General features: G+C 40.6%; 1 protein-coding gene across 2 annotated transcripts in view; it reads right to left on the minus strand.

The window, feature by feature from the left end:
* Positions 1-4,752: 4,752 nt before the first annotated feature.
* Zw (glucose-6-phosphate 1-dehydrogenase Zw) overlaps positions 4,753-19,304 on the minus strand; it is an 87,573-nt gene continuing 73,021 nt past the window's right edge. Inside the window, exons 5-7 of one of the 2 annotated variants that reach the window (XM_070079558.1) lie at positions 17,983-18,134; positions 9,181-9,378; positions 4,753-4,887 (exon numbers count right to left, since the gene is read on the minus strand). In XM_070079558.1, coding sequence (XP_069935659.1) covers positions 9,192-9,378; positions 17,983-18,134 — 339 coding nt within the window. In that variant the 3' untranslated portion in view covers positions 4,753-4,887; positions 9,181-9,191. Of the gene's footprint in view, positions 4,888-8,904; positions 9,379-17,982; positions 18,135-19,304 lie in introns of those variants that run through there. The other variant, XM_070079557.1, reaches the window with a different exon arrangement.

A 19,304-nucleotide genomic window follows, 5' to 3' on the forward strand; every position in this document is an offset into this window, starting at 1 on the left:
CTGATAGCATACAACAATGTCTGATAGCATACAACAATGTTTGACAGCATACAGCAATGTCTGATAGCATACAACAATGTTTGACAGCATACAACAATGTTTGACAGCATACAACAATGTTTGACAGCATACAACAATGTTTGACAGCATACAGCAATGTTTGACAGCATACAGCAATGTTTGATAGCATACAGCAATGTTTGACAGCATACAGCAATGTTTGACAGCATACAGCAATGTTTGACAGCATACAGCAATGTCTGATAGCATACAACAATGTTTGACAGCATACAACAATGTCTGACAGCATACAACAATGTCTGACAGCATACAGCAATGTTTGACAGCATACAACAATGTCTGATAGCATACAACAATGTCTGACAGCATACAGCAATGTCTGACAGCATACAACAATGTCTGACAGCATACAACAATGTTTGACAGCATACAACAATGTCTGATAGCATACAGCAATGTTTGACATCATACAACAATGTTTGACAGCATACAGCAATGTCTGACAGCATACAACAATGTCTGACAGCATACAACAATGTTTGACAGCATACAACAATGTCTGATAGCATACAGCAATGTTTGATACCATACAACAATGTCTGACAGCATACAACAATGTTTGACAGCATACAACAATGTCTGATAGCATACAGTAATGTTTGATACCATACAACAATGTTTGACAGCATACAACAATGTTTGATACCATACAACAATGTTTGACAGCATACAACAATGTTTGACAGCATACAACAATGTTTGACAGCATACAGCAATGTTTGACAGCATACAGCAATGTTTGACAGCATACAGCAATGTTTGACAGCATACAGCAATGTTTGACAGCATACAGCAATGTTTGACAGCATACAGGAATATCTGACAGCATACAACAACGTCTGATAGCATACAACAATGTCTGATAGCATACAACAATGTCTGATAGCATACAACAATGTCTGATAGCATACAGCAATGTTTGACAGCATACAGCAATGTTTGACAGCATACAGGAATATCTGATAGCATACAACAATGTCTGATAGCATACAACAATGTCTGATAGCATACAACAATGTCTGATAGCATACAACAATGTCTGATAGCATACAACAATGTCTGATAGCATACAGCAATGTCTGACAGCAGATAGGAATGTCTAACAGCATACAGCAATGTCTAACAGCATACAGCAATGTCTGATAGCATACAGGAATGTCTGACAGCAGATAGGAATGTCTAACAGCATACAGCAATGTCTGACAGCATACAGGAATGTCTGACAGCAGATAGGAATGTCTAACAGCATACAGCAATGTCTAACAGCATACAGCAATGTCTGATAGCATACAGCAATGTCTGATAGCATACAAAGCACACCACGGATGGGACTGATAGCATCCAGGTAATACAACAATATCCGACAGCATACAGCAATATCTGATAAGAAAAAGAGGAGGTACCCTTAAAATACAGTAATGCAGACATTTGAGATACAGGTAATGTCAGGCAACCAGAGTGCTGTTGTAATAGCATTATGAAATATAATAGTGCTGTACTAAGGACAATATATACACGTACTGTATTTTGGATATGAAGTAGTACATTTATTTATTTTTTTTTATTATCACACCGGCCGATTCCCACCAAGGCAGGGTGGCCCGAAAAAGAAAAACTTTCACCATCATTCACTCCATCACTGTCTTGCCAGAAGGGTGCTTTACACTACAGTTTTTAAACTGCAACATTAACACCCCTCCTTCAGAGTGCAGGCACTGTACTTCCCATCTCCAGGACTCAAGTCCGGCCTGCCGGTTTCCCTGAATCCCTTCATAAATGTTACTTTGCTCACACTCCAACAGCACGTCAAGTATTAAAAACCATTTGTCTCCATTCACTCCTATCAAACACGCTCACGCATGCCTGCTGGAAGTCCAAGCCCCTCGCACACAAAACCTCCTTTACCCCCTCCCTCCAACCCTTCCTAGGCCGACCCCTACCCCGCCTTCCTTCCACTACAGACTGATACACTCTTGAAGTCATTCTGTTTCGCTCCATTCTCTCTACATGTCCGAACCACCTCAACAACCCTTCCTCAGCCCTCTGGACAACAGTTTTGGTAATCCCGCACCTCCTCCTAACTTCCAAACTACGAATTCTCTGCATTATATTCACACCACACATTGCCCTCAGACATGACATCTCCACTGCCTCCAGCCTTCTCCTCGCTGCAACATTCATCACCCACGCTTCACACCCATATAAGAGCGTTGGTAAAACTATACTCTCATACATTCCCCTCTTTGCCTCCAAGGACAAAGTTCTTTGTTTCCACAGACTCCTAAGTGCACCACTCACTCTTTTTCCCTCATCAATTCTATGATTCACCTCATCTTTCATAGACCCATCCGCTGACACGTCCACTCCCAAATATCTGAATACGTTCACCTCCTCCATACTCTCTCCCTCCAATCTGATATTCAATCTTTCATCACCTAATCTTTTTGTTATCCTCATAACCTTACTCTTTCCTGTATTCACCTTTAATTTTCTTCTTTTGCACACCCTACCAAATTCATCCACCAATCTCTGCAACTTCTCTTCAGAATCTCCCAAGAGCACAGTGTCATCAGCAAAGAGCAGCTGTGACAACTCCCACTTTGTGTGTGATTCTTTATCTTTTAACTCCACGCCTCTTGCCAAGACCCTCGCATTTACTTCTCTTACAACCCCATCTATAAATATATTAAACAACCACGGTGACATCACACATCCTTGTCTAAGGCCTACTTTTACTGGGAAAAAATTTCCCTCTTTCCTACATACTCTAACTTGAGCCTCACTATCCTCGTAAAAACTCTTCACTGCTTTCAGTAACCTACCTCCTACACCATACACTTGCAACATCTGCCACATTGCCCCCCTATCCACCCTGTCATACGCCTTTTCCAAATCCATAAATGCCACAAAGACCTCTTTAGCCTTATCTAAATACTGTTCACTTATATGTTTCACTGTAAACACCTGGTCCACACACCCCCTACCTTTCCTAAAGCCTCCTTGTTCATCTGCTATCCTATTCTCCGTCTTACTCTTAATTCTTTCAATTATAACTCTACCATACACTTTACCAGGTACACTCAACAGACTTATCCCCCTATAATTTTTGCACTCTCTTTTATCCCCTTTGCCTTTATACAAAGGAACTATGCATGCTCTCTGCCAATCCCTAGGTACCTTACCCTCTTCCATACATTTATTAAATAATTGCACCAACCACTCCAAAACTATATCCCCACCTGCTTTTAACATTTCTATCTTTATCCCATCAATCCCGGCTGCCTTACCCCCTTTCATTTTACCTACTGCCTCACGAACTTCCCCCACACTCACAACTGGCTCTTCCTCACTCCTACAAGATGTTATTCCTCCTTGCCCTATACACGAAATCACAGCTTCCCTATCTTCATCAACATTTAACAATTCCTCAAAATATTCCTTCCATCTTCCCAATACCTCTAACTCTCCATTTAATAACTCTCCTCTCCTATTTTTAACTGACAAATCCATTTGTTCTCTAGGCTTTCTTAACTTGTTAATCTCACTCCAAAACTTTTTCTTATTTTCAACAAAATATACAGTAAGCTTTCTCATAAAGTTCTTCTATGTTGCGTGATTTTTTTTGTAAATGCGACTGAAAAAGTTCATCCGAAATTTAACAGAATGTACAATGAAGGACTCTTCATAAGCTATTCAATTTTGGACATTTTTTTTAAATTTTGTGTATACAATAAATGCACTGTATAAAGGAACGAAAAGTCACAATACCGTGACTGGAACAATACACAAATAACCCGCACATAGGAGAGAGAAACTTGTGACAACATTTCGGTCTGACTGAGACCATTAACCCTTAAACTGTCCAAACGTAGATCGATGTTCACGTGCGTACTGCTCTGAATATTTTGGGAAAAAGAAAACAATTGTTTTTTTTGGTTTAAATTGAGGAGCGCATTTTTTCCGGCATCCCCGAATTTTGTCATACTGCACACACTGAGTGCACAGACTCATTCTCTCATGTCTAGGCGACTCAGGCTTATTGTGCCAAGGTTGAAAGCATGTAAAATGAAATGTAGATCTACGATCCGAGCGCTATGCACGTGAATGCAGCACTACATTTGGACAGTTTTAGGGTTAACTAGTGGAATGGTCCGAGTCTGTCTGAAACATCGTCGTAAGTTTCTCTCTTGTTTGTGTTATAATAATAATGTGCAGTTTATTTCTTGACTGTATAGATCAGCCAAGCTGTGGTTCATGTGTTGGACTACATGCGGCGAGCAGTAACAGCCTGGCTGATCAGGCCCTGATCCACCAGGAGGCATAGTCATGAACCGGGCCACAGGGGCGTTGATCCCCAGAATACCCTCCAGGTAGGTAGGTAGGTAGGTAGGTAGGTAGGTAGGTAGATAGGTAGATAGGTAGGTAGGTAGGTAGGTAGGTAGGTAGGTAGGTAGGTAGGTAGGTAGATAGGTAGATAGGTAGGTAGGTAGGTAGGTAGGTAGGTAGGTAGGTAGGTAGGTAGGTAGGTAGGTAGGTAGGTTTATACAGACACTGTTGCAATACAATACAATACAATACAATACAATACAATGCATTACAATGGAAATAAATTCACAATATATTATCATATATTATGGTAATTTTTATATCTAATGGAATTTAAAACTACATCACTCAAAGTAGGTGTCTTGGTGCAGGCAAGAAGCTCTTCATCCAAGGAAATGGATTTACCCTTTCTTTGGAGCGAACCTGATAGCCTCCCATTTTCCGAGACGCTTTATGACCCATATAAGTTTAGCGCCTCCCCTGATTAAAATAAATATTGTATATAAATATAACTATATATGTAGTTATATTCTTAGCAGTTTTCTGGTATCACAGTGAGTGACTACTGTAACTCCCTCGTATAAGCTTCATACAGTCACCTCTCTTATAGAGTTCCCCAATACAGTGCAATGCTTCATAAACGTGATTGAAAAAATGGAATTGAAAATTAATCGGGGCCAGAAATGCTCCGTCATCTTAGTGGCTTTCTTGGCAAAGAAACAAAACATTGCACTTGTACACCGTGAAGGCTTGTCCGTGTGATGTTCAATTTTGTGTACGTTGTACGTGTACTTGCAGAAATCAGCATTATTATTAGTACTAAATATTCTTTCCCAATCGCATTTGTGAAATAATTGCACTAGTATATATAGAAGGTTTATATGACAGCCGACTTATATTTATATAGAACAATAACAGTAATAATAAATTAAACTTTAATAAATAATATATATGAGGAGAAAGATAGGAATGCATTTTAGAATTAAAATGTTAATTATAGGTAAGATAAATGTTGCAGTATGCTTGGTGTACAGCAGTATGCTTGGTGTACAGCAGTATGCTTGGTGTACAACAGTATGCTTGGTGTACAACAGTATGCTTGGTGTACAGCAGTATGCTTGGTGTACAGCAGTATGCTTGGTGTACAACAGTATGCTTGGTGTACAACAGTATGCTTGGTGTACAGCAGTATGCTTGGTGTACAACAGTATGCTTGGTGTACAACAGTATGCTTGGTGTACAGCAGTATGCTTGGTGTACAGCAGTATGCTTGGTGTACAGCAGTATGCTTGGTGTACAGCAGTATGCTTGGTGTACAGCAGTATGCTTGGTGTACAGCAGTATGCTTGGTGTACAACAGTATGCTTGGTGTACAACAGTATGCTTGGTGTACAGCAGTATGCTTGGTGTACAGCAGTATGCCTGGTGTACAGCAGTATGCCTGGTGTACAGCAGTATGCTTGGTGTACAGCAGTATGCTTGGTGTACAGCAGTATGCTTGGTGTACAGCAGTATGCTTGGTGTACAGCAGTATGCTTGGTGTACAGCAGTATGCTTGGTGTACAGCAGTATGCTTGGTGTACAGCAGTATGCTTGGTGTACAGCAGTATGCCTGGTGTACAGCAGTATGCTTGGTGTACAGCAGTATGCTTGGTGTACAGCAGTATGCTTGGTGTACAGCAGTATGCTTGGTGTACAGCAGTATGCTTGGTGTACAGCAGTATGCTTGGTGTACAGCAGTATGCTTGGTGTACAGCAGTATGCTTGGTGTACAGCAGTATGCTTGGTGTACAGCAGTATGCTTGGTGTACAGCAGTATGCTTGGTGTACAGCAGTATGCTTGGTGTACAGCAGTATGCTTGGTGTACAGCAGTATGCTTGGTGTACAGCAGTATGCTTGGTGTACAGCAGTATGCTTGGTGTACAGCAGTATGCCTGGTGTACAGCAGTATGCTTGGTGTACAGCAGTATGCTTGGTGTACAACAGTATGCTTGGTGTACAACAGTATGCTTGGTGTACAGCAGTATGCTTGGTGTACAACAGTATGCTTGGTGTACAACAGTATGCTTGGTGTACAGCAGTATGCTTGGTGTACAGCAGTATGCTTGGTGTACAGCAGTATGCTTGGTGTACAGCAGTATGCTTGGTGTACAGCAGTATGCTTGGTGTACAGCAGTATGCTTGGTGTACAACAGTATGCTTGGTGTACAACAGTATGCTTGGTGTACAGCAGTATGCTTGGTGTACAGCAGTATGCCTGGTGTACAGCAGTATGCCTGGTGTACAGCAGTATGCTTGGTGTACAGCAGTATGCTTGGTGTACAGCAGTATGCTTGGTGTACAGCAGTATGCTTGGTGTACAGCAGTATGCTTGGTGTACAGCAGTATGCTTGGTGTACAGCAGTATGCTTGGTGTACAGCAGTATGCTTGGTGTACAGCAGTATGCCTGGTGTACAGCAGTATGCTTGGTGTACAGCAGTATGCTTGGTGTACAGCAGTATGCTTGGTGTACAGCAGTATGCTTGGTGTACAGCAGTATGCTTGGTGTACAGCAGTATGCTTGGTGTACAGCAGTATGCTTGGTGTACAGCAGTATGCTTGGTGTACAGCAGTATGCTTGGTGTACAGCAGTATGCTTGGTGTACAGCAGTATGCTTGGTGTACAGCAGTATGCTTGGTGTACAGCAGTATGCTTGGTGTACAGCAGTATGCTTGGTGTACAGCAGTATGCTTGGTGTACAGCAGTATGCTTGGTGTACAGCAGTATGCTTGGTGTACAGCAGTATGCTTGGTGTACAGCAGTATGCTTGGTGTACAGCAGTATGCTTGGTGTACAGCAGTATGCTTGGTGTACAGCAGTATGCTTGGTGTACAGCAGTATGCTTGGTGTACAGCAGTATGCCTGGTGTACAGCAGTATGCTTCATGCACAGCAGTTTACTTGATGCACATCCTAAATTAAAGCCTAGGCCTATCAAAAACACAATTCACCAAAGAAAATGGAAATAAGCCACTTTGACTTTTTTGGGGGGTTTATCCTAGATAATTTACACATATATTAAACTATGTATAATAACTGTACTGATGTGTACTACAACCATATCCCAGGATGCCACCCACGACAGTTGCCTAACACCTAGGTTAGGTTAGGTAAAGTTTGTCAGGAAACAGGAAGAGTGTTTCCTGACATGTCTTAGTCAGATGATGATCTGCCACTGGTGCTTTTGGTTATCTGACCGAGGCCTTCCACTGGCTTACCAGCCCACCCCTTTAAAAATTACGGTAGTTATTACCTAACACCTAGATACCTATTTACTGGTAAGTAACAGGAGGGTGAGGGGGCAGCAGGTGTAACGGGACTTGCCCACATGTCTTGGCCAACCGGGGTATCATACCCTCTCTAAGGTTACAAGCTAAGCTCCCTATAACTGAAGTACAGGAATAGTTATAGCATTATAGCTCTCTCATTACTTAAACCTGAATTACTGATTTTAATATACGGTATACTGTATGTAATATTATATTATCTTAGTCTGATACTGATAATCCCCAGAGATTTTATAAATAATTTTTTTTTTTTTTTTTTTTTCAACAAGTCGGCCGTCTCCCACCGAGGCAGGGTGACCCAAAAAAGAAAGAAAATAAATAAAATATATATTTTTAATAAGAATTTAATTTACTCTTAAAAATTTATGGGTGAAAAATTACATATACGTACATACAGTGGTACCTCGGGATATGAACAGCCTAAAACTCAAACAATTATGTAAGTACTTTTGTAAGTGTATTTTTGGGGATCTGAAACGGATTAATCTAACTTACATTATTCCTTATGGGAACAAATTCGTTTGGTATTGGCACTGGAACAGCCTTCTGGAAGAAAATAAATTTGTATCCCGAGGTACTCTGTATTTATTTTTTAAAATCTTGTACAGCACTGATAATTCATGTATTCTGAAGCCGAGGTGATGTCGGATATACAGTAGGAGTTAATTTAATTTATTTTTAAAAGCATTAGTCAACTATCTTTACCCGTCTGGTGCCCACAGAAACACTGACTTTAATAAATGTCTGCTCAAAACATTACAGATTTGTTTACATTGATTTCTACGACTGCAAAGCAAGATAACATATGTTCTCATGCGGAGGATGTTCCAGACAAACAATAGTTCACAACAAATGGTAAGAAATTCAGCTTAAGCCATTTACGCTGAGAGAATTTCCGACATTTGGGCATTTAGTGTACTGCACATAGTGTAATCTTATTTGGATAATGTGTGTATTGTGAAATCTATATATATAGTAAAAATATAAAAATATTTTAATTTTTTCTTTATCCCTACAGTAGTGTCCCACTAAGGCATGGTGACCCAGAGAAGAAAACACATTCACCATCATTCATTCTATCTCTGTCTTCCATAAGTGTGTTGATATCACACTTCAGATTACCCTCTGACTGCAACATCCATGAACTCTCCTTCAGAGTGCAGGAACTACCCAAGAGTCAGTTCCCGACCATCTGGTTTGTAAGTCGGTTGCATGCAGCCAGCAGTAACAGCCTCTTTGATTAGACCCTGATCCACCACTTGGCCTGGTCACTGACCAGGCCACGGGGGCATTGACCCCCAGAACACCCTCTGGGTATACTCCGGGTAACACAGATAATTTAAATACTGTACTGTACTAATATAGAGTCAATTACAGCAATACAAAAAAATTCCTCTCTACTGGTTATGATAATCGGCTACATGCAATATTTCCTCAATCAGTACCTTCTGGCAGCTTATAGCTGTGAAGGCTTAGTCCACTTGTACGAACCATAGTACAAAAAGTTGTTCTCGGCAAGTTTCTTGTCCGCTTCATCGGGGCCTCGTGAACCATACTTGTAGGGGATGGGCTGAGGCTTCTCTTGCTCTATCTTGTGAAGTAGAGGAGTGAAGATTCTCCATGCTTCTGCCAGTTCATCACTCCTGCAAGTCAACAATTAAAGATGAGAGACTGTATATTGCAGCATGATACAATGTTTGTGCAAGTGTATACATGGAGGAGGTTCTGGGGGTCAATGCCCCCATGGCCCGGTCCATGACCAGGCCTCATGGTGGATCAGGACCCGATCAACCAGGCTGTTACTGCTGGCCACACGTAAACCAACATAGGAATGACATTTAGGTGTGCAAGCAGAAATCCCCTTAATATGTAGAGCATTTCGGGCAAATTTAAGACTAACTTAAGATTAATGAGGCAATAACTAATTGATTGCTTATATATACAGTCTCTTATGTGGTTACATTAATTTAAGATATAAAAGGACCACAGTCTTCATTCTACTTCTTTCAACACACCGGCCGTATCCCACTGAGGCGGGGCGGCCCAAAAAGAAAAGCAAAAGCTTCTCTTTTTAAATTTAGTAATGTATACAGGAGAAGGGGTTACTAGCCCCTTACTCCTGGCGTTTTAGTCGCCTCTTATGACATGCATAGCTTATGGAGGAAGAATTTTGTTCCACTTCCCCATGGAGATAAAAGGAAATAAACAAGAACAAGAACTAGTAAGAAAATAGAAGAAAACCCAGAGGGGTGTGTATATATATGCTTGTACATGTATGTGTAGTGTGACCTAAGTGTAAGTAGAAGTAGCAAGAGACAGAAAAAAGGCACCAGCAATCCTACCATCATGTAAAACAATTACAGACTTTCGTTTTACACTCACTTGGCAAGACGGTAGTACATCCCTGGGCGGTTGCTGTCTACGAACCTACTACCTACAACATTCTTCATTACATTCAGTAAATGTCTTAGTAAACATACATGTACAATGTTTATGTTCTATTAATCTCATGTTAGGTTTTATACACAAATAACCCGCACATAAAAGAGAGAAGAAGCTTACGACGACATTTCGGTCCGACTTGGACCATTTACAAAGTCACACTAACCATGTGTCTTAATTTCATCTTGTCAGTATTATATACCATTCTTGTACTACTACTACTACTACTACTACTACTACTACTACCACCACCACCTCTTCCTGCCTATATATAGCCGTCCTGTTCCACTTCTGGTTAGTGTGACTTTGTAAATGGTCCAAGTCAGACCGAATCGTCGTCGTAAGCTTCTTCTCTCTTTTATGTGCGGGTTATTTGTGTATCGTTCCAGTCACGGTATTGTGCCTTTTTGTTATTTATGTTAGGTTTTAGCTTGCCTGAAACACAACATAACCAGAGGATGTCCATATATAATATTAAATGTTATCCAGTTTTAAATGGTTGTCCACGTGTCATATTAAATGCTGTCCAATTTTAAAAAGAGTATGTGTGAGTGAGGTGAAAGTGTTGAATGATGATAAAAGTATTTTCTTTTTGGGGATTTTCTTTCTTTTTGGGTCACCCTGCCTCGGTGGGTCACCCTGCCTCGGTGGGTCACCCTGCCTTGGTGGGTCACCCTGCCTCGGTGGGTCACCCTGCCTCGGTGGGTCACCCTGCCTCGGTGGGAGACGGCCGACTTGTTGGAAAAAAATGTACATTAATAATAGCTGCACCTATATGTTTACCTGGAGAGAGTTTCGGGGGTCAACACCCCCATGGCCTGGTCTGTGACCAGGCCTCATGGTGGATCAGGGCCTGATCAACCAGGCTGTTACTGCTGGCCGCAAGTAATCCAACGTATGAACCACAGCCCGGCTGGTCAGGTACCGACTTTAGGTGCCTGTCCAGTGCCAGCTTGAAGACAGCCAGGGGTCTATTGGTAATCCCCCTTATGTATGCTGGGAGGCAGTTGACACTTATTGTGTTCTCTTAACGTGCTAGGAGTGATTTTCGTGTGCAAGTTTGGTACTACTGTAATTCCTCTAGGATTTTCCAAGTGTATATAATCATGTATCTCTCCTGCCTGAATGCAGATTTCAAAAACTAGGCATTATCCTAAAGACCCCAGTGGAAATAAGCCACGCTGTGTGACTTTCTTGGGTTATCCTGGGTTATTTACCCTATGTATGCTAGCTGTACTTTTGTGTACCTGAGCTTAAATAAACTTACTTACTTACTTAACCACTTTCTTGTCCTGTCACTCTGTTTACACTTTTTAAATATTGTAATAATCCCCCTCCATGAGGAAGCGGAAAAGAATCTTTCCTCTGCAAGCCATGTGTGTTGTAAAAGGCGACTAAAATGCCGGGAGCAAGGGGCCAGCAATCCCTTTTCCTGTATACAGGCTTGGACTTCCAGCAGGCGTGTATGAGCGTGTTAGATAGGAGTGAATGGAGACGAATGGTATTTGGGACCTGACGATCTGTTGGAGTGTGAGCAGGGTAATATTTAGTGAAGGGATTCAGGGAAACTGGTTATTTTTATATTGCCGGACTTGAGTCCTGGAAATGGGAAGTACAATGCCTGCACTCTAAAGGAGGGGTTCAGGATATTAGCAGTTTGGAGGGATATGTTGTGTATCTTCATACGTATATGCTTCTAAACTGTTGTGTTCTGAGCACCTCTGCAAAAACAGTGATAATGTGTGAGTGTGGTGAAAGTGTTGAATGATGATGAAAGTATTTTCTTTTTGGGGATTTTCTTTATTTTTTGGGTCACCCTGCCTCGGTGGGTCACCCTGCCTCGGTGGGTCACCCTGCCTCGGTGGGTCACCCTGCCTTGGTGGGTCACCCTGCCTCGGTGGGTCACCCTGCCTCGGTGGGTCACCCTGCCTCGGTAGGTCACCCTGCCTTGGTGGGAGACAGCCGACTTGTTGAAAAAAAAAAAAAAATTACTCAAGTTAAAAAAAAGAAAACTTTTGTTTTTCATTTTAGGGCACGCTGCTTCGGGGGGATACAGTCAGTTTGTTGAAAGAAGAAGAAAGAAGAATAAATTCCAATAGAATAAATAGCTTACTTTAACATGCTTCTTTACATTCTAGTAAGTAAGTTAGTAAGTAAGTAAGTTTATTCAGGTATACACAAATACAGTTACATAGAATTATCATACATAGCAGCATATGTGTAGAGAACCTGGGATAACCCAAAAAAGTCAGACAGAGTGACTTATTTCCATTGGGGTCCTTTTACCTTATTATTATAATATAAAGGTTATAATATTTTCTTATTATTCTACCATGAAGATAACATCTTATTATCATACTAAAAAGACTATCTACTACACGAGGGTCATTAAGACTATCTACTACACGAGGGTCATTAAGACTATCTACTACACGAGGGTCATTAAGACTATCTACTACACGAGGGTCATTAAGACTATCTACTACACGAGGGTCATTAAGACTATCTACAATACGAGGGTCATTAAGACTATCTACAATACGAGGGTCATTAAGACTATCTATAATACGAGGGTCATTACTAGGAATAAGGTAAAATTTACACGTATGTTAGCTAAAAAATAGAAAATCATTCCCCTCCCTTTCTGTAGCTACATTCATCAGACACCTTTTGGCACTCTTCTTGAACTGGTTCATGCTATGACTGGCTTTGACATGTGCGGGCAGTCTGTTCCATTCCTTTATTGCTGTACAATAAAAGGTGTTTGACGCCTGGCCACTGACTGTGGGTACTACAAAGTTGTGCTCTCTCCCCCTAGTACTATGATTGCTTTGGTTCCCAACCTTGACAAAATTGACAGCAAGATATTCTGGACACTGTTTGTGAGCAATTTTATAAACATGATTTAGCTTCAGTTGTTTTACTCTGTTTTCAACATTCAGCATATCCAACTGCTGTAATTCATCCCGGCCTACATGTTCTCTTGGTCCCAGCCCCAGGATGAATCTTACGATTTTGTTCTGGGTGATTTGCAGTCTATCTTTCAGTTTTTTTGTCAAGGCAGAGTACCATGAAGAGCAAGCGTAATCCATATGGCATTGTATAAGGGCTAGACATAGGGTCCTGCGAGCCTCAGTAGGTAGACACTGTGCTTGTCTATACAGGAACTTCAGTCTGGCATTCGCTTTCTTTACTACACTGTTCCCTATCAATTCTCCTGACATGCATGGGTCAAAGGGGATTCCCAGATATTTTACTGATGAAACCAAAGTGATGGGCTCCCCATTACACTGAACTTTAAAATTATTTACCCTTCTCAGTTTATGTTTCGTGTCAAAGAGAATGGCTTCAGTTTTCCCTAGGTGTAATGATAGTTTGTTGTCTACTAACCATTTGCTGCAGGACTCCAGTTCCAGTGTTAAAACATTAGCAATATCTTGTGGGTCTTTACCTGTCACTAACAGAGCACTGTCATCTGCATACAGTAGGAGTTTGCACTTGACACTGATAGGCATATCATTGACATAGCATAAGAATAATAAGGGACCCAGGATACTACCTTGGGGAACTCCACATGTTATCGGCAGGGGTTCTGATTCCGTTTTGTTGATTTTGACTATTTGTCTCCTGTTGCTAAGGTAGGACTTAAACCAGTCTACAGAACCTATACCGATAGCTTGAAGTTTCTTACATAATATATTGTGGTTGACAGTATCGAAGGCCTTTTGCAGGTCTAAGGTTACCATACCTATGAGGTTCCCCTTTGACATTTCTGTTCTCAGGTAATCCATCAGATTAATAAGGGAGGTGTTGGTTGAGTAGGTTCTTCTAAAGCCCGATTGATAGCTATGGAGAATGTTGTTGTCATTAAGGTACTTAACTACTTGAGACTACACTGCCCTCTCTAGAATTTTAGATATTATACTGAGTATACTAACAGGCCTATAGTTGCTTACATCAGACCTACTATTTTTCTTGAAGATAGGAGTAACTCTGGCCTCCTTGAACCCCTCTGGTACGGTATTAGTGGTGATTGATAGATTTATTATGTGAGCAATAGGGATTGACAGTTCAGAAGCACCATCTTTTAGGAACTTAGACGGGATGTTATCAGGGCCTGTGCTCTTAGTTGGGTTTAACCTGCTTAGTTCTTTTTGAATAAAGTCATGAGATACACTTACTAGTTGACAACTGTTTGGGGTTACCCCTTTATTGGTATAGTATGTTTGAAACTTATCAGAGTCTGTGTTAAAGGTATTTGATGCAGCTGGTAGTTTACTTACTAGTGTTGATGCAACAGATGTGTAGTATGAATTAAAGCAATTTGCCACCTTAGATGTTTCGTGGCATACCTCATTATCGATAGTGAGTACTATGTTAGACCTATCTACTGGCTTATGGCTATACCCCAACTGTTTTAGTTGTTGCCAGAGCTTTCTGGGGTTATGCTTATACTCTTCAATTTTTGAGCAATAGTGCTTTGCCTTTGCTCCTTTTATAATTCTCTGTACTCTGTTCCTCACCCTTTGGAATTCATTTAGTGCTGCAATATCCTGTCTGTTTGCTTTAAATCTTTTTAGCAGCTGGTCTCTGAATTTCATATTATCTAATATCTCAGTAGTCATCCAGGGTTCAGTTCTTCGTTTAATCCTAACCCTAACCTCTTTAACTGGAGCAATATTATCAAGGATGATAGTGAACATTGTTTTGAATTTTTCCCAGGCATCGTTTACGTCCGTGCAACTCGTTATCTCTGTCCAGTCACAATTGTGTAGCCTATTTACCAGTGTTTCTTTACTGTACTTTCTAGTTGACCTCATTTTTATTGTCCTGTGTAGGCCTATCCTATCCCTAGTGGTTTTCCTGGTGCAGTAAATGATGAAATGATCACTAAGACCTGTGGTAATGACGCCTGACTGACTAATGTTCTCAGCGCGGTTACAAAGTATGTGGTCAATTAGGGTGGCTGAGAACTGTGTGATCTGGGTTGGTGTATTAATTAGTTGAGTGTAACTATTTAATCCTAGAATTTGCTTATACCTTTTGCATAGCCCATTATTTTGCTGCTGAAAACAGATGTTGAAGTCGCCCAGTATTATTGTCTCACAATTGTTTTCAACTCCGGACAAGACTCTGGAAAAGTCTTCTAAGAACTGGTCCTGGGTAGGAGGGCGGTAACTAGTTCCTACTAAGATGGGTTTGGTCTTGGGAAGCAGCACTTCAAACCATAGAATCTCCAGTTTTTTGTTATTTAAATCAGGTCTTGGGTTGTAAGCTAAGTCATTTCTAATGTAGGCACATACTCCACCACCCTTTCTGTTCCTATCTAAGCGTTTTATATTGTAACCTTCTATTTTGACCTCGTCGTCAGTCACTGTATCATCCAACCAAGATTCAGAGATGGTTATAACTGCCGCCCTAATTTTGTTAGCTAGAATCTCTGCCAATTTAGGAAGAAGTGATCTTGCGTTGACATGAATAAAGTGAAGGCCTGTTTTCATAAAACAATCATAATCATCAATATATGGCAATGGGTCATTTGTATTAAAAATAGGTAAATCAATGTCATCACTGCTAAAGGGTAACTGTGCCAAAGTGCATTTGTTACACACAAAATGAATTCTTGCACCATTGCTATAATTGTACATACATCCATCATGCACCCACCCCTTACACATTTTACATAAGGTGCCTTTTCTGTTTTTCATGCGTGCTTTAGTACAGTGTATGCACCTGTTTGGTGGTGTTTGAGATAATAATGGCTGTATTGTCTCACAGTGACCTATGTATGCATTACATATGGAGTTAAGGTTATCATTCCTAGCTACGAGACCGTCATTATCACCGTCATTTATCTGTCTGTTTTGCCTCTGCACAATAGTTTGAGGTCCTGGATTAATTTGGATATCACCACTTAAGAGCGCTACAATAAGAGCTGTGTGCCACTGTTTTTGTTTGGGTATGCGGTGTTGCCATACCTTGCGGCGATAGTGATATTTACTTTTCTGGTAGGATGGCAACTGTTGGGCTTTTACTGTCCAGGGCGCTGTTACTCCATTCACCTTTTCCAGCCCCCATGACTGATTTCTTTCTTCATGGAATTGAAGAAAGATAAATATAATTATGGCAGCCTGTACCCCCCTAATGCCTGCCATTTTCACTCTTCGCTCTTTTACTCATATACAATAATATTTATTTCTCTTTTCCAGTCCCTAGTACACTTAGTATCTGCTTTAGCAATCACCACTGAGTTACTAGTAAAATTTCCTCTTCAAAACCCTCTTCACTGCTCACTTTTCCCTTAACTTCACAAACCCCTTACAGTTAACCCCTTATTACACACTCCCCTTCCCACCTCACTTCACAGTCTGGCTTCACCAATTACCTTCTAACTCCTTTCCATTCTGGTAGACCAGAAAGGTTTAATCAATGGTTTTATCCTTCCAAATCCCCCTCAATTCCATTTATTGGGGGTTGTGTGGTGTTGTTGACTCCTGACCTGTTCTGCTGTCTCAGCCATTTTTAAAACACTGAGGGGAGTAACGCCACCTACAACCTGACTTTCCTTGAGCTTATAGATATATTTGGCGTTTTCTGCTATGATTCTCTCACTGTACACTCACTGGTCAGCTGAATATAGGTCAGCTACTAAAACATTAACCTTGACTGTTTAACTATTCACTTCTTTCCCACGACTGGCACTGAGGGATATCCGACCTATAACCTTGGAGTTTTGTACTGTTGATTTGACGATGTCTCCTGTGTTTCCCTCTGGTTAGCACTGGTGATATGATGGTGGTACAGATATAATGTTACTGTCAACAGATGAACGCCAGTAAAGATGAGAATTTCACATCACTAGTTGTACGTCTGACAGTAGCTGCTGTTTGGATGCCGGTCAGCCATGTTTAAAGGCTCAATTCTTTCCCTTGTTTGGCACTGAAGAAAAAAGTCCTAAAGTCCTACAGACCTGTCATTTCCTTGGAGATTTAGTTGATCAGGTTTTCTGCCATGTTGTCTTCCCGTTGAACACTGGTGCAGTTGATATGGAGGTCAGTTATTTCATTGGAGTGGAAAACGTCTCATGTCTGGTTCACGTCTGGTAGCAGGTCTGGTACTTGAATGCCGGTCCCTCTTTTGTCATATTTAGTCCATTTCGTTGTCGTCACCGTCAGTTTTTATGTCACTATGGGTTCCTTGCATGTTGTTGCAGCAGTACTTGCAAATGTGGCCATCACTGGAGTTTGGATAGGCCCAGGGGACGGCAAGATATAGGAGCAGCCTTGTTGCTGCTTGCTGCGGCTACGGCAAGTGAGGCAAACTGATCATGTCAGGATATACGACTAAGTGTTGAAGGCATGGATCATGCCCACGATTTCTATAACTGGCACGCACATATAATCCGTCATTTGGATCCACTTAAAAACTTATTAATAATGCCGATGAGTTGTATAATTAGCATGCACATATAATCTATCATCGTTTGGATCCACTTATAAACTTTGTTATTAACCCCTAAACTGTCCAAGCAGATCTACATTCATATGCGTAGTGCTCCAAAAGTAGATCTATGTTTTTTTTTATATATTTTCAAATATATATAAAAAAAAGTAGATCAAAGTTTTTTTTACACGTTTTCAAATTTTCAAATGTAAAAAAAAAAAAAAAAGATCTACTTTTTTTACATACTTTCAAATGTTGAAAAAATGTAGATCTACGTTTGGACAGTTTAAGGGTTAATTCCGATGCATTCTATAACTAAATTATTAATGTTTTTGAAGCAAAATTGACGTTATTCATAATACCTGACAAAGTGCATTTGTGATCCACAGAAAACATCAAGTATGAGTCTCTCATATGCATCAGGCAACTTGGCACCTCTGTAGCGTTCTCCATATGTCAAATCCAATTCTGTCTCCTCCAGGCCAAATGACATGCCGGGGGTTTTAGTCATCACCTGCGGAAATCAGAACAATATATATAGAGAGCAAAGTAATATTTATGGAGGGATCCAAGAAAATTGGTTAGTTGGACTTAAGTCCGACTAACCGGTCCTAAGACAATGAAAATAAGACACTGACTCCTTTTTTTTTGGGTTGTCCTGGGTAATCAACACATATACGTATTACTATGTGACGTGAAATTTCAGCCTTACAAGTCTTTTGTTCTCCTATTATATTTACTAATCCTTGATAATATGAGAAATCACAAAAGCATATGGAATTTCACTATTTATCACCATGGTTACTTTGCACATTGCATGTTACAATGTATGATAGTTCTACTCATATATACAGTGGACCCCCGGTTTACGATGTTATTGCATTCCAGAAGTATGTTCAGGTGCCAGTACTGAACGAATTTGTTCTCATAAGGAATATTGTGAATTAGATTAGTCCATTTCAGACCCCCAAACATACACGTACAAACTCACTTACATAAATACACTTACATAATTGGTCGCATTGGGAGCTGATCGTAAAGCAGGGGTCCACTGTACTTGTACCTAAATAAACTTACTATACTCCTTTTACTAGGATTGCTAAAGTTAATATTTTTGCAAAAAACCTTCAGTCACAAAATAAGATAAAATTAGATCAAAGTTAGAATAGCTGAGACATAAAACACGTGCAATACCTGGGTATCTTTGTTGAGAGAAATACAGTGGACCCCCGCATAACGATTACCTCCGAATGCGACCAATTATGTAAGTGTATTTATGTAAGTGCGTTTGTATGTGTATGTTTGGGGGTCTGAAATGGACTAATCTACTTCACAATATTTCTTATGGGAACAAATTCGGTCAGTACTGGCACCTGAACATACTTCTGGAGTGAAAAAATATCGTTAACCGGGGGTCCACTGTATATTGCACACCAGCAGCTTTGTAAATTTAATACGTAGATTTGAGAATGGAGTCTTTATAGTGGAACCAGAGGAAGAATTGGCATCATGTAGTGGTAGAAGGTGTGGTTAGATGTGAGTGGGGCCTCCCTAGTGGAAGAACGTCTGACTTATAAGGTGAACCAGTCTTCTCCCACTGTGACTTTGCAATAAATGCCTTCTCACCACACTGACCTTGCAATAAATGGTTTCTCAGCACACTGACCTTGCAATAAATGGCTTC

This window comes from Cherax quadricarinatus, chromosome 100, assembly GCF_038502225.1.
Source record: "Cherax quadricarinatus isolate ZL_2023a chromosome 100, ASM3850222v1, whole genome shotgun sequence".
In the NCBI taxonomy this organism is placed as follows: Eukaryota; Metazoa; Arthropoda; class Malacostraca; order Decapoda; family Parastacidae; genus Cherax; species Cherax quadricarinatus.